This window comes from Carettochelys insculpta, chromosome 1, assembly GCF_033958435.1.
Source record: "Carettochelys insculpta isolate YL-2023 chromosome 1, ASM3395843v1, whole genome shotgun sequence".
NCBI lineage: Eukaryota > Metazoa > Chordata > Testudines > Carettochelyidae > Carettochelys > Carettochelys insculpta.
The window spans coordinates 51149584-51162304 of NC_134137.1; the positions used below are offsets into that span (position 1 = coordinate 51149584).

Sequence of the window (12721 nt, forward strand, 5' to 3'; positions counted from 1 at the left end):
CCTTCAGGAGCAAATTACAGCTAAATAACAGCACAGAACACTGAGAGCCAGGACTGGTGGCTGTAAACAAACTTCATAGGACCATGGGAAACTTGGCCATACCCAGGACAAGTAGTGATCCAGCTAACTAAAATCATGTCAGATTATGGATGTTGCTGGATAAGAGAATTCTGGTGTAGAGAGGTTCAATCTGTATCTCTCACAGCTGTCTAAAATATGCGTTGTGCTGACTCAGACAAAAAAAAAACTTTGGCTCCCTCAACACAAACTTCAAAAAATGTTGTTTGTTAATTAACATATGGCTTCTTGTTTCCATTTTATGCACTAATTCTGCAGAAAACAGACAGCTTTGAGTAAATTTTAAATTGGAATGGAACTTTAAGATTGATTCCAGCAGCACTGCCAAATTCCTTTGACTTGATAATCCTGATAGCTATATTTACATTTCAAAACTGTCTCATTTTAGATGATTGAACCAAGGATGCTATGGCATAAACTTGCCAGTATGGATCCAACTATTCCTCATGCTAATCCAGGGCTTCTCATACTTTACTGCACCATGATCCCCTACTGACAACCAAAAATTACTACACAACCTCGTGAGAGAGAACCGAAAGCCAAAGATCAAGGGCTCCATACCTGAGAACCATAATTTTTATGATATTCTTTTCTTATATTCTATTCTCCCTAGCCTCCAGGGAGAATGGTGAGGAAAGGAAGCCCATTGTTCCATATCTGCTCTGCTTTTCATTCCTTCACAGCAGATGGCTATCCAGCAGAGTCTTGTTTTCCTTATGCCTTTTGATTTATTTATTTATTTGTGCAATCCTGTTATGTATAGCATTTGAGCTTTTTTGGAGATCGGATGGAATTAAGAAGAGGGAAGGGATGGTGAGTAGAGGCTGAATTTGCATTTAATCTTTTTCTGAGCCCTGAGGTTTGTCTCACATTTTTTTTTTTAAAAATCCCTTACCTTGGTGTCATGCTCTCATGCCATTGATTGTGTAGCAGAGAACTTGAGAATCAACATTTAGCAACAACCTGAGTGAACATCCCCTACCATTTAAGGGTTTAGCCTCCATAATTAATGTGTAAATTCTGGTACTTTAATTCTGCAAACGATTTTAATTGGACAAAGTTCAAATTTTAAATGAAACCTTTAAATATCTACAATTAGTTCAATTATTTAATCTCTGGGAGTAAGGGCAGAACAAGATATTAATTTAAAACTCATGTCTTAAAGTGCTCCAAGGATAAGATGCATAATAATATGGTTCTGTATTGAAGTGGAGCTCTGGTATGATGTCCCATTTCATGAATAAGTGTAATTAGTTAGTGTTTGCTCTAGACAGGGAACTGAGCCAGAACCTGGAATCCAAACCCAACCATGTGTGTACATGCACACATGCACAACTTGGATTTGAACTCTGATTTGAAAATTTATGATCAGAGCATTTTTGTACAATGATTGGAATCTTAGAATCATATGCTGTGTCTAGACTAACCTCCAACTTCGAAGGGGGCATGGTAATTAGGGTGTCTGGAGATTACTAACGAAGTGCTGCGGTGCACGAAGTGCTGGCTTGCGTGTAGCCATGGGTCAGCCGTGGGTACTTTGAAGTGCCTGCGCTACTTTGAAGTCACTTTCCTCCCCAAAATTTTGAGGAGGAAAGGGAATTCGAAGTAGGGCAGGCACTTGGAAGGGCCCACGGCTACCCGCAAGCTGGCACTTCGAAGTTCACACTTTGAAGTTGCCGCTGGGGAGATTTAACCTAATGAAGTGATGCATATGCACCGCAGCACTTCATTAGTAATCTCCCAACACCCTAATTACCATGCCCTCTTTGAAGTTGGGGGTTAGTCTAGACACAGCCATAGAATATTAGAAGTGGAAGGGACCTTGATGTCATCAGGTCCAGTCCTCTGCACTCTGTTCGTAATCTCCAGTGATGGAGATTCCACAACAACCGTGGTAATTTCGTCCAGTACTTAAGTATCCTGATAGTTAGGAAGTTTTTCCTAATGTCTACCCTACACCCCTGTACTGAAGTTTAAGCCCGTGGCTTCTTGTCCTGTCCTCCGAGGTTAAAGAGAATAATTTCTGTCCTTCCTTCTTGTAAAAACCTTTTGGGTACTTGAAAGCTGTTATCATGTCCCCCCTCAGCCTTCTCTTTTCCAGACTGACAGCCCCAATTATTTCATTCTTCTCTTAATATGTCATTTTCTACACCTTTAATCATTCTTGTTGCTCTGCTCTGGACCTTCTCCAATTTGTCCACCTCTTCCCTGAAATGTGGTGCCCAGAACTGGACATAGTACTCCGGTTGAGGCCTAATCAGTGCAGAGTAGAACGGAATTGCTAATCATACCTTGGTTACAACATTCCTGTTAATACATCCCAGAACGATGTTTCCTCTTTTTTGCAAGACTCATTTAGCTTGTAGTCCACTATGACCCTCAGGCCACTTTCTGCAGTGCTCCTTCCTAGACAGTCACTTCCCATTTTGTATGGGTGAAACTGATTGGTCCTTGCTAAGTAGAGTAAGGGAACTTCGACGTTGCCCTGGCACTTCAAAGTACCGGCGGTTGAGCAGTGGCTAGACACGTGCTGGAACTTCGAAGTGGTCGCTGGCGGGGGCGGGGGGTGGGGAGCGGGCGGGGTTTGCTTACTGAAGTGATGCCTGTGCATGGCAGCACTTCATTAGTAAACTTCCAACACCCTAATTACCATCCTTCCTTCAAAGGAAGGTGGTATTGTAGACAAGCCCTCTAGGAATGGTTATCCAACCAGTTATTAACGCACCATCTTAGTCCCATCTACATTGTATTTCCCTAGTTTGTTTACAAGTATGTCATGCCAGACTGTATCAAGTGCTTTATTAAAGTGTAGGTTCACCCCTTATATTGTTTCCCACTTATCCACAAGGCTTGTTATCCTAGCAAAAAAGTCATCAGGCTGGTTTGACATGATTTGTTCTTTATAAATCCACGCTGGCTATTACTTATCACCTTATTACTGTCCAGATGTTTGCAGATGAATTCCTTAATTATTTGCTCCATTTTCTCTCTTGGCAGTGAAGTTAAGCTGACTAGTCTGTAGTTTCCTGGGTTGTCCTTAAGTCCCCTTTTATAGATGGGCACTGTATTTGCCTTTTCCAGCCTTAACTCCTCTGAATGGAAAGGGTGTTTGAAAAGTGGACCTAAACTTGAATTTGGGATGTTACAGATAGGCTCCATCTCTAAAATGGGCTGATTCAGTACCACCTAAATCGAATCTCAATATCTTGGGGATGGTTTCAGATCTGGATATCACTTTTACAGCTTTGGCTCACTTTTAGTTTTCCAAATGTACCTAATATTACCTGTTTAAATATTGGTCAGGGCTTTCTGTTTTTGTGGTGGTGGTATGTGGTGGTGGTATGTACCGATACATACCTCTGCATTCAAAGTTCCCCCCAGCCGGGGTTCCTGCTGGGGCTGCTGGCAGGGCTCCATCCCCCAGGCATCTCCTGGGCGTGGGGCTATAGGGTCCCCCTGCCCCTATCTGGGGTTCCTGTGGCTGGGGCCGCCAGCAGGGTTCTGCACCCCAGCTGGCTCCCAGCTGCAAGGCTGCTGGAGCCCCTGCTGGCCCCACAACAGAGCAGCGGCCTCACTGGCCACTGTCGTGGAAGCACAGCTTAAGTATGTCAACTGCAAACCTGCCTGAACCTGGTGGGAATGAACGAACTTGCCTCCACTGAGGCAACTTATGCTACTGAAGCTGCTCTTTATACTCACATGAGATCTAGCACGGGTATGTGTCTGCAAGAATGGAAGCCCATTCCCCACTCCTTGTGTAGGTGTAAGCCTAGTGTGTGTCTCGCTACCAGCAGTGCTGACCGGCCACCATTAGTCTGGTGGCAAGGTGCTGGGAGGTCCTGCTCCGGGGCTGTGGAAAGGGTGGAGTGGCCGAGTGGCACTTCTGCAGCATTTCAAAGGGGCCCAGGGCTCCATCTGCCACCACTGCTGCAGTAGCAATGGTGATGGTCGGGAGTGCCAAGACCCTTGAAACACCAGGTCCTTGTGCAATTGCCCCCATTTACCTCCTTCCCTCCCTCAGCCTGTGTCAGCATGCCTGATCGCCGCCATTTGGGGAGGGAGGAAAGGCAAGTAAACCTTCCCTGATCTTGCCAGAGTTTTGTTCCTGAAAACTTATGTACGTTAGAAAGTGTTGTTATTTTAACTATACTGGGATAGTTAAGTGGCATAACTTCCTAGTTATATTGGTATAAAATTGTTTACATCAGCATAGCTTTTTCCTTTATGGGAAGCAAAAAAAAAAAAAAAAGCTATGCAGATGCAATGACATCCTACACTAATGCGTGTAAGGGTATCACGCACACAAAACACACCCCTTTCCAACATAGTTCTTATGATAAACCTTTTCTGGTTTAGACCAGGCCAAATATTTGTTGTTAGCAATAATTGAACATTTACATAAAGCATGCCAAGAAATTAATCTGTGCAAGCAATTGTGATTATTCCTAGTGACATCAGTTGAGTTAACATGACAGGATTTTTTTAAAGCTCCATAAACTGACGTAACTTTTTTTTTTTTTTTCCTTCCCTTCAGGTTAAATGGACTAACTGGCTTTCGTTCTGAGGGAATCTAATGAACATGTCTTGCTTTAATTGAATCTCTATTGTATGTCAAAAATTTCTCGAATGTGGAAGTGGCTCTGAAAGCAATTGATGCAGCATAAAAATGTGAATCTAACAAGACTCCAAACAGCTTAGGAAATAATTCTCTGCTGGTGACTTTGTAATTTAAATATTTAACTGAAGCATGCATTCAACTGGTTGAAGAGAGAACTTGCTCCTGTCAAAAAAAAGCAGTCTTCTGATATTCCAAAATGAGTGCCCGGGTGGTTCCAAGTGAGCCATGTTACACCCAGCTACAGGACAACAGAAATGAAATAAAAAATAACAACGAAAGCATATTAAGTGTGGGAGATACAAATGCAAACCAAATTATGACAAAGGTTGGAAGCGTGGAAGAGGAAGTCAAGGGATATGGTTTGACAGCTGATTCTGAAAGTATGTACACCGGTGGGTCAGAGAAGATAACGCAGTTGGATACAGAGCAGAATAAACTCCTGGCTTTTAAAGAATCTCAGACTTGTGACATCAATGTACAAGAATTTAAGTTGCCTTCAACTGGAAACAAGGAATTGGATACATATTACAGGACTGAAGAAGTTAAGGGTATTTCAAAGGGTATTCTTATTAGCCGAGGGCAAAGTCTGTCTAATTTGAAGAGCAGTGCAAATGAAACCTGTTCAGGGGTTCTTTCAAAAGATGGTGATGAATTTACCCAGCCTGTTTCTAAGGATAAAATGATCAGGACCATGGAGACTGAAGGAATAAAAAGGCTTTCTTTGGGACGATCAAGTAAATCTTGTGTTAAAACAGAAGAATTTTCTAAAGAGCGTGTGTCATCTAAACGTTCACTTTCTGCATCACTGGAGTCCATTGATACACCCCCTCACTTGACTGGCGATACTGAAAAATCACAGAAAATATCAGCAGATCACTTTCTAGGTATGGTTTTTCATCCACTTGGCAATACCTCAGAGGACAATACAGTGTGTTATTCAAAATCCACTACCTTGAAAAATGAGAGCGTAAATATCCCAGAGATCCATATGGATGTAGAAGATGTACCAGATGTTAACAGTGAAAGCACACTCCATCCTGCTCACATAGATCTAAGTTTATGTGGTAAGCCCAATGAACTCTCCAGTAAATCGGAAGCACAATTAGGTCAGGATGATAACTCTGAAAAACAGGAGCTAAAAAATCCACCATTTGTACCATCTAAGAATATTTGTCAACAAAAAATTGAGAGGATTATGTTGGTAGAATTTGTAGGATGTCAAAGAGAAGAAAGTACATTAGTACCGGGGAAGAAAGGATATGGAGCTGAAGTGCCCAGAATGCAAGCTCCCCAGTTTCAAGACTTTTGTAGTAAAGTAGGAGATCCACCTTTAAACCAGGTGGTAGCTTATGCTGATGACAAACTTCTGAGTGGAAATAACACCTGCCCTGGGTTAGGAAGAAGAAATGATGATGAAAGCAGGGCACCTAATCAAGGTAGTCAGGAATACATGACAGACAAAGAAAACGGATCCGTATTTCCTCTTACTGATGAGAGCAAATCCAGTGGCAAACTGACACCTCTAAAAAATGGAAACTTGCTTGAAGCTGGTACAAGTTGCATTCAAACAGTTGGTGGGCGTATATCTTTTGTACATGATGTAAGTCTCCCTTGCAGTAAAACCATGAACGTTAATGAGAATAAACTGATGCTAGTCAAAGGGAACACTGAAAACACCACAGCATCTGCCTCTGATCTCTCAAATCAACACAGAGTGCTTTGTACAGAAACAATGTCAAACGAACAGCCAAACAACCAGCATGGTGATGTGGAAACCGCAGGCTTTTCAGTTCAGAATCCAAAGACAGAGAATGCAAAGAAATATCTTTCAGATGAAGCACCAGAGAGTTATAAAATTTCAGCAAGGACGGATGCCTTTTTCTGTGTCCCAGCTTCCTTGCGACCAGTTGCAACTGTGAATGTTAATAATCAGACCACAATTCCCAACAGCAGTTTAAAGGGTCTGTGTACCCTTCGTGTTGACAAGCTGTCACCATCTTCAGTCCTACCTCCCATTGACAGTACACAGTTGTTAAACCTGTCCCCTAAAGCTCCTGACAAGGCAGCTGCCAACAGTGGGATCCCCAAACCAATCCTTGTCCATTCCAAGGGCTCCCTTACAGCCAAGGGCAATGCGGAAGATGACTGCAGTGAAAAGTCTGAAGAAAACGTTGAGAGAAAACCTGTCCCACCCAAACCCAAACATGTGAGACCTAAGATCATCACTTACATTAGAAGAAATCCTCAGTCTATAGACCATCTTGACCCTTCCTTTGCTTCAACTGACCTGCCATATGGTCCCCCTGTGTGCACTATGCCCATGGCAAAAGAACAGCAGATACTGAGTGGTGGGGATATTAAACCGTCCAACATCCTGTATGATAAATTTAAACCCGACTTGCAGAAACCAAGGATCTATAGTTCAGGACTCGTGGTCTCAGGCATTAAACCCCCAAAGCATCATTTTGGCCAAATGAGTGAAAAGTTTTTACAGGAGGTAAGGAGATAACCACCCCTTTTGTACACTTACTGGTCTTTGTTACTTGTTTCTGGGAGGAAAATGGCAGAGATTGACTGACTGTAAAACCTGAAAGCCCTCTGGAGTGGTGATACGCAGTAGGACTAGAAGTTTGCCTCTCCTGTGAATGGACAGAAAAAGAGGGACTTGCTAAGCTGCTGTTTGTTAGTTTGTTTTGGTTCATTTAAAAATGGATGGGTAAATTAACCATTCCCTCAGAATAACAAACTTACTTTTCCTGACTTTGGAAATCCCTGTTTTGCCGTGCAGTCAAAGAAGCAAACTCCTTATGGCCATTCAGTATCACCTTGCCAAGAGTCTGCTTCCCATTTGATACTTCTGGGCAAGATCATGGTTCATCTTCTCCACCCGCACTGGGGAGTGTGGGAGTGCCAAGAAACCTTATGCCCTGAGCAGGCTGACCACATTGTCAGTTACAGAGCAGGTGCTTCTGTGCCACTCTGTCCCCTCCAGGGTAGTTGGGCAGGGAGTGGGCAAGCAAGGGTCACATTTGCGTGCCTGGCTAATTTGTGGGCTAGCTACCTACTGCCCCTTACGTGGAATTTGTGATGGATTTTGTTACAATCCTCACTTCCACATTCCCCCTGATTCCCACTCATATGTTGCCAGTGCACAGAGTGGAAGGAGCACTCTGTATGAACAGCTAATTGATTTTATTTTCTCCTCATTGGTCACTGTGTGGTCCCAAGCCTTGTTAGCCACATAGTATTCAAACCCCTCTCTGAAGATGGAATTATTAATTTCTAATAAGCTTGTGGTGGCGGTCACCACCACAGTATCTGTGAGTTTCCCAAATACTTATTTATTTTTACATAAGGTAGTATTTTATTCCCTTTTTACAGGAGCGGAACAGAGAGACAGGAATTAAGACTGAAAATATCCAAAGCATTCACCAGTTTCAGGTGCTGCAACAGGGTGGTCTGTCTCATGAAGGGCATTGGGCCCTGGGGCTAGCCACTCCTATTCTAAAGCATGACACCTTTTAATCAGGTATCCAGGAAGAATCAACAGACCAAGCTGGGCAGGGGGGCCAAATGCTGAAGTCTAGTGATCACCTCCTGAACACTATATGAAGCATCAATCTTAGCTCAGGGGAGCAAAGTGGATAGGAGGTTGTAGACAGGGGAGTTTAAGAGGGAATTTAACAGAGGGAGGCCTACAATGGTCAGGAAGACCTGCAACACCTGTGCCAGCACTGCTTCTGTCTCCTCCGCCTGTGCCTGTAGCCAGACAGACTGCCTGACCATGGATGCCTCTACCCAGCTGCTGGTGTGGTTTTGCAAGGACTGTGGCTTGCAATTGCCACTCACGGATATCCAGGCTGAGGGGACCATCCAACGTGAAAGGTGCCTGCTGGTGGAATCTCTCAGGCAGCAGGTGTGAGAGCTACAGGAGGAGGTGGCTGGGTTGAGGAGTATCCAAATCCATGAACAATTCCTGGACAGTATTCATGTGGAGACGGCTGAGGTAGCTGTCCCAGTACACAGGACTGCTGACATATCACTGGCGTAGGAGGAGACACCTCAGGGTGGACACTGGCAGCTGGTTACTTCTGGCAGCAGGCAGTGCTCCACCCCTGCTCCGAACCCTCCCACCATGGTACTAGGAAACCATTAGGCTGTACTTGATACAGGAGACAGGGAATCACCCCGTACAGCAGAGGAGAAGCCTCATACCCTCAAGGCTGGGAGGTCAGCTGCTGCCACTGTGAGGAGGAAACGTAGAATGGTGGTGGTCTGTGATTCTCTTCTGAGGGGGACAGAGGCGCTCATCTGTTGCCCTGACATTTCATCTCGGGAGGTATGCTGCCTGCCTTCCATGTAGGCACTAATGATACTGTGAGGTGTGACACTGAGTGGATCAAGAGTGACTACAGGGTTCTGGGAGTATGGGTGAAGGAGTTTGTGGTGCAGGTGGTATTCTCTTCAATCCTTCCTGTCAAAGGTAGGGGCCCAGGCAGAGACAGGTGCATCCTGGAAGTGAATGCCTGTCTGCATAAATGGGTGTCACCAGGAGGGCTTTGGCTTCCTCAACCATGAGATGCTATTCCAGGAAGGACTGCTAGGCAGATACGGCTTTCACCTTTCAAGGAGGGGGAAGAGCCTATTTCATAGAATTATAGGGCTGGAAGGAACCTCAGGAGGTCATCTAGTCCAGCCCCCTGCTTCAAGCAGGGTCAGCCCCAACTAAGTCATCCCAGCCAGGACCTTGTCCAGCTGTGACTTAAAAACCTCAAGGCATGGAGAATCCACCACTCTCTAGGCAACACATTCCAATGCTTCACCACCCTCCTGGTGAAGTAGTTTTTCCTAATATCTAACCTACACCTCTCCCACTTCAACTTCAGAACGTTACTCCTTGTTCTGCCACCTGACACTGCTGAGAACAATTCCTCACCCTCCTCTTTAGAGCTCCGCTTCAGTAAGTTGAAGGTTGCTATTAAATCACCGCTAAGTCTACTCTTCTGTAAAGTAAACAAGCCCAAATCCCTCAGCCTATCCTCATAGGTCTTGTGCTCCAGCCCCTTAATCATTTTTGTTGCCCTCAGCTGAACCTGCTCCAGCAAATTCACATCCTTTGTATACTGGGGGGTCCAAAACTGGATACACTATTCAAGATGTGGCCTCACCAGTGCCGAATAGAGGAGAATAACTACTTCTATAGATCTGCTCAAAATGCTCCTCCTAATGCATCCTAGTATGCCGTTAGCCTTCTTGGCTACAAGGGCACACTGTTTACTCATATCCAGCCTTTCATCCACCATAACCCCTAGTTCCCTTTCCATTGTACTGCTGCTGAGCAAGTCGGTCCCCAGCCTGTAACAATTCTTGGGATTCTTCTGCCCCAGGTGCAGGACTCTACTCGTCTCCTTATTGAGCTGCACCAGATTTCTTTTGGCCCAGTCCTCCGATTTATCCAGGTCACTCTGGATTCTCTCTACCCTCCAACATATCTACCTCTCCCCCTAGTTTTGTGTCATCCGCGGACTTGCTGAGGGTACAATCCAGTCCCTCATCCAGGTCATTAATAAAGATGTTGAACAACACCAGCCCCAAAGAACTGAGCCTTGTGGCACTCTGCTTGAAACCGACCGCCATCCAGATATTGAGCCATTGACCACTACCCGTTGGGCCCGATCATCAAGCCAGCTTTCCATCCATCTTATAGTCCGAGGATCCAACCCATACTTCCTCAACTTATGGGCAAGAATGGTGTGGGAGACCATATCAAAAGCTTGCTGAAGTCAAGGTATATCACATCTACTGACTTCCCCATGTCCACAGAACTTATCTCGTTATAGAAGCTAATCAGATTGGTCAGGCAGGACTTGCCCCTGGTGAATCCATGTAAGTTACTTTTGATCACTTTCCCCTCTTCCATGTGCTTGAAAAGGGATTCCTTGAGGATTCCCTCTTTTATTTTCCCAGGGATTGAGGTAAGGCTGACCAGTCTATAGTTCCCTGGATTGTCCTTCTTTCCTTTTTTAAAGATGGGCACTACATTTGCCTTCTTACAGTCATCCAGTATCTCCCATCCAAGAGTCTTCAAGGATAATGGCCAAAGGTTCAGCAATGACCTCTGCCAATTCCCTCAGTACCCTCAGGTGCATTAAATCCAGACCCATGGACTTGTGTACATTAAATTTTTCTAGATAGATCAGAACTTGTTTCTTCCCCACAGATGGCTGCCCTCCACCTTCCCATACTGCATTGTCTAGGACAGTCATGTGGAAGTTGACTTTGTCTGTGAAGACTGAGGCAAAAAAGCATTGAGTACTTCAGCTTTTCCTGCATCATCTGTCACTAGGTTACCTCCCCCATCCAGTAACGGCCCCACTCCTTTTTTTGATAACATGTTTATTGTTAACATGCCTGTAGAAACCCTTCTTGTTGCTCTTCCCATCCCTTGCCAGCTGCAGTTCCAATTGTGCTTTCGCTTTCCTGATTACTGCCCGGCATTCTCCAGCCGTATGTTTATACTCCTCCTTAGTCAACTGTCCATGTTTCCATTTCTTGTATGCATCCTTTTTGAGTTTAAGCTAAGGATTTCCCTGTTAAGCCAAGCTGTCTGCCTACCGTGTTTGCATTTCATACTATGCAGCAGGATGGTTTGTTCCTGTGCTTTCAGTAAGACTTCTTTAAAATACTGCCAGTTCTCTTGAACTCTTTTCCCCTTCATCTTCATTTCCCAAGGGATCCTGCTCATCTGTTCTCTCAGGGAGTTGAAATCTGCTCTTCTGAAATCAAAGGTCTGTATGTTACTGCTCACCTTTCTTCCTTTTGTCTGGATCCTGAAATCTACGATCTCATGGTCACTGCAGCCCAGGTTTCCTCCCAATTCTGTTTCTTCGACTAGTTCTTCCCTGTTTGTGAGCAGCAGGTCAAGTTGGACACAGGCTGGCTAACCTAGTGAGGAGGACTTTAAACTAGGTTTGACGGGGCCAGAGGAGCAAAGCCCATGGGTAAGTAGAGAAGATAGAGACCTGGGAGATGAGTCGGAAATGGGAGGAAGCACGGGCTTTAATGGCAGAGAAAAAGGAGGGTCAGGGCAAAACTGGGAGGCAAGACCAAATCAGTATCTTAGATGCCTATATACAAATGCAAGAAGTATGGGTAATCAGCAGGAAGAATTGGAAGTGCTAATAAATAAATACAACTATGACATTGTTGGCATCACAGAAACTTGGTGAGATAATACACGATTGGAATGTTGGTTTGGAAGGGTACAGCTTGCTCAGGAAGGATAGACAGGGGAAAAAGGGAGGAGGGGTCGCCTTATATATTAAAAATGTACACACTTGGACTGAGGTGGAGATGGACATAGGAAACTGATGTGTTGAGTCTCTGGGTTAAGCTAAAAGGGGTAAAAAACAAGGTGATGTCCTGCTAGGAGCCTACTACAGGCCACCTACCCAGGTGAGAGGTAAATGAGGCGTTTTTAAACAACTAACAAAATCATCCAGGGCCCGGAATTTGGTAGTGATGGGGGATTTCAACTATCCAGATATATGCTGGGAAACTAACAGAGTGATGCAAAGACTATCCAATAGGTTCTTGGACTGCATTGGAGACAACTTTTTTTCAGAAGGTTGAAAAACCTATCGGGGTAAAGCTGTCCGAGGTTTGATTTTAACAAATAGGGAGGAATTGGTAGAGAACTTGAAGGTGGAAGGCAGCTTTGGTGAAAGTGATCATGAAATCATAGAGTTCACAATTTTAAGAAATGGTAGAAAGGAGAAGAGCAAAATAGAAACAATGGATTTCAGGAAGGTGGATTTTGGTAAACTCAGAGCTGGTAGATAAGGTCCTGTGGGAAGGAAGACTGAAGGGAAGAACGACAAGGGAGAGTTGGCAGTTTTTCAAAGGGACATTGAGGGCCCAAAAGCAAGCTATGCTGCTGCATAGGAAAGATAGAAAATATGTCAAAAGATCGCCTTGGCTTTACTGGGAGATCTTGCATGATCTCAAAATAAAAAAGGAATCGTA

General features: G+C 44.4%; 1 protein-coding gene across 1 annotated transcript in view; it reads left to right on the forward strand.

Annotated features, from left to right (window-relative positions):
* The window catches only part of MTUS2 (microtubule associated scaffold protein 2), a 495583-nt gene that overhangs the window by 163497 nt on the left and 319365 nt on the right, over positions 1–12721 (forward strand). Inside the window, exon 2 of the mRNA XM_074985997.1 lies at positions 4613–7193. Coding sequence (XP_074842098.1) covers positions 4893–7193 — 2301 coding nt within the window. The 5' untranslated portion in view covers positions 4613–4892. The remainder of the gene's footprint in view (positions 1–4612; positions 7194–12721) is intronic.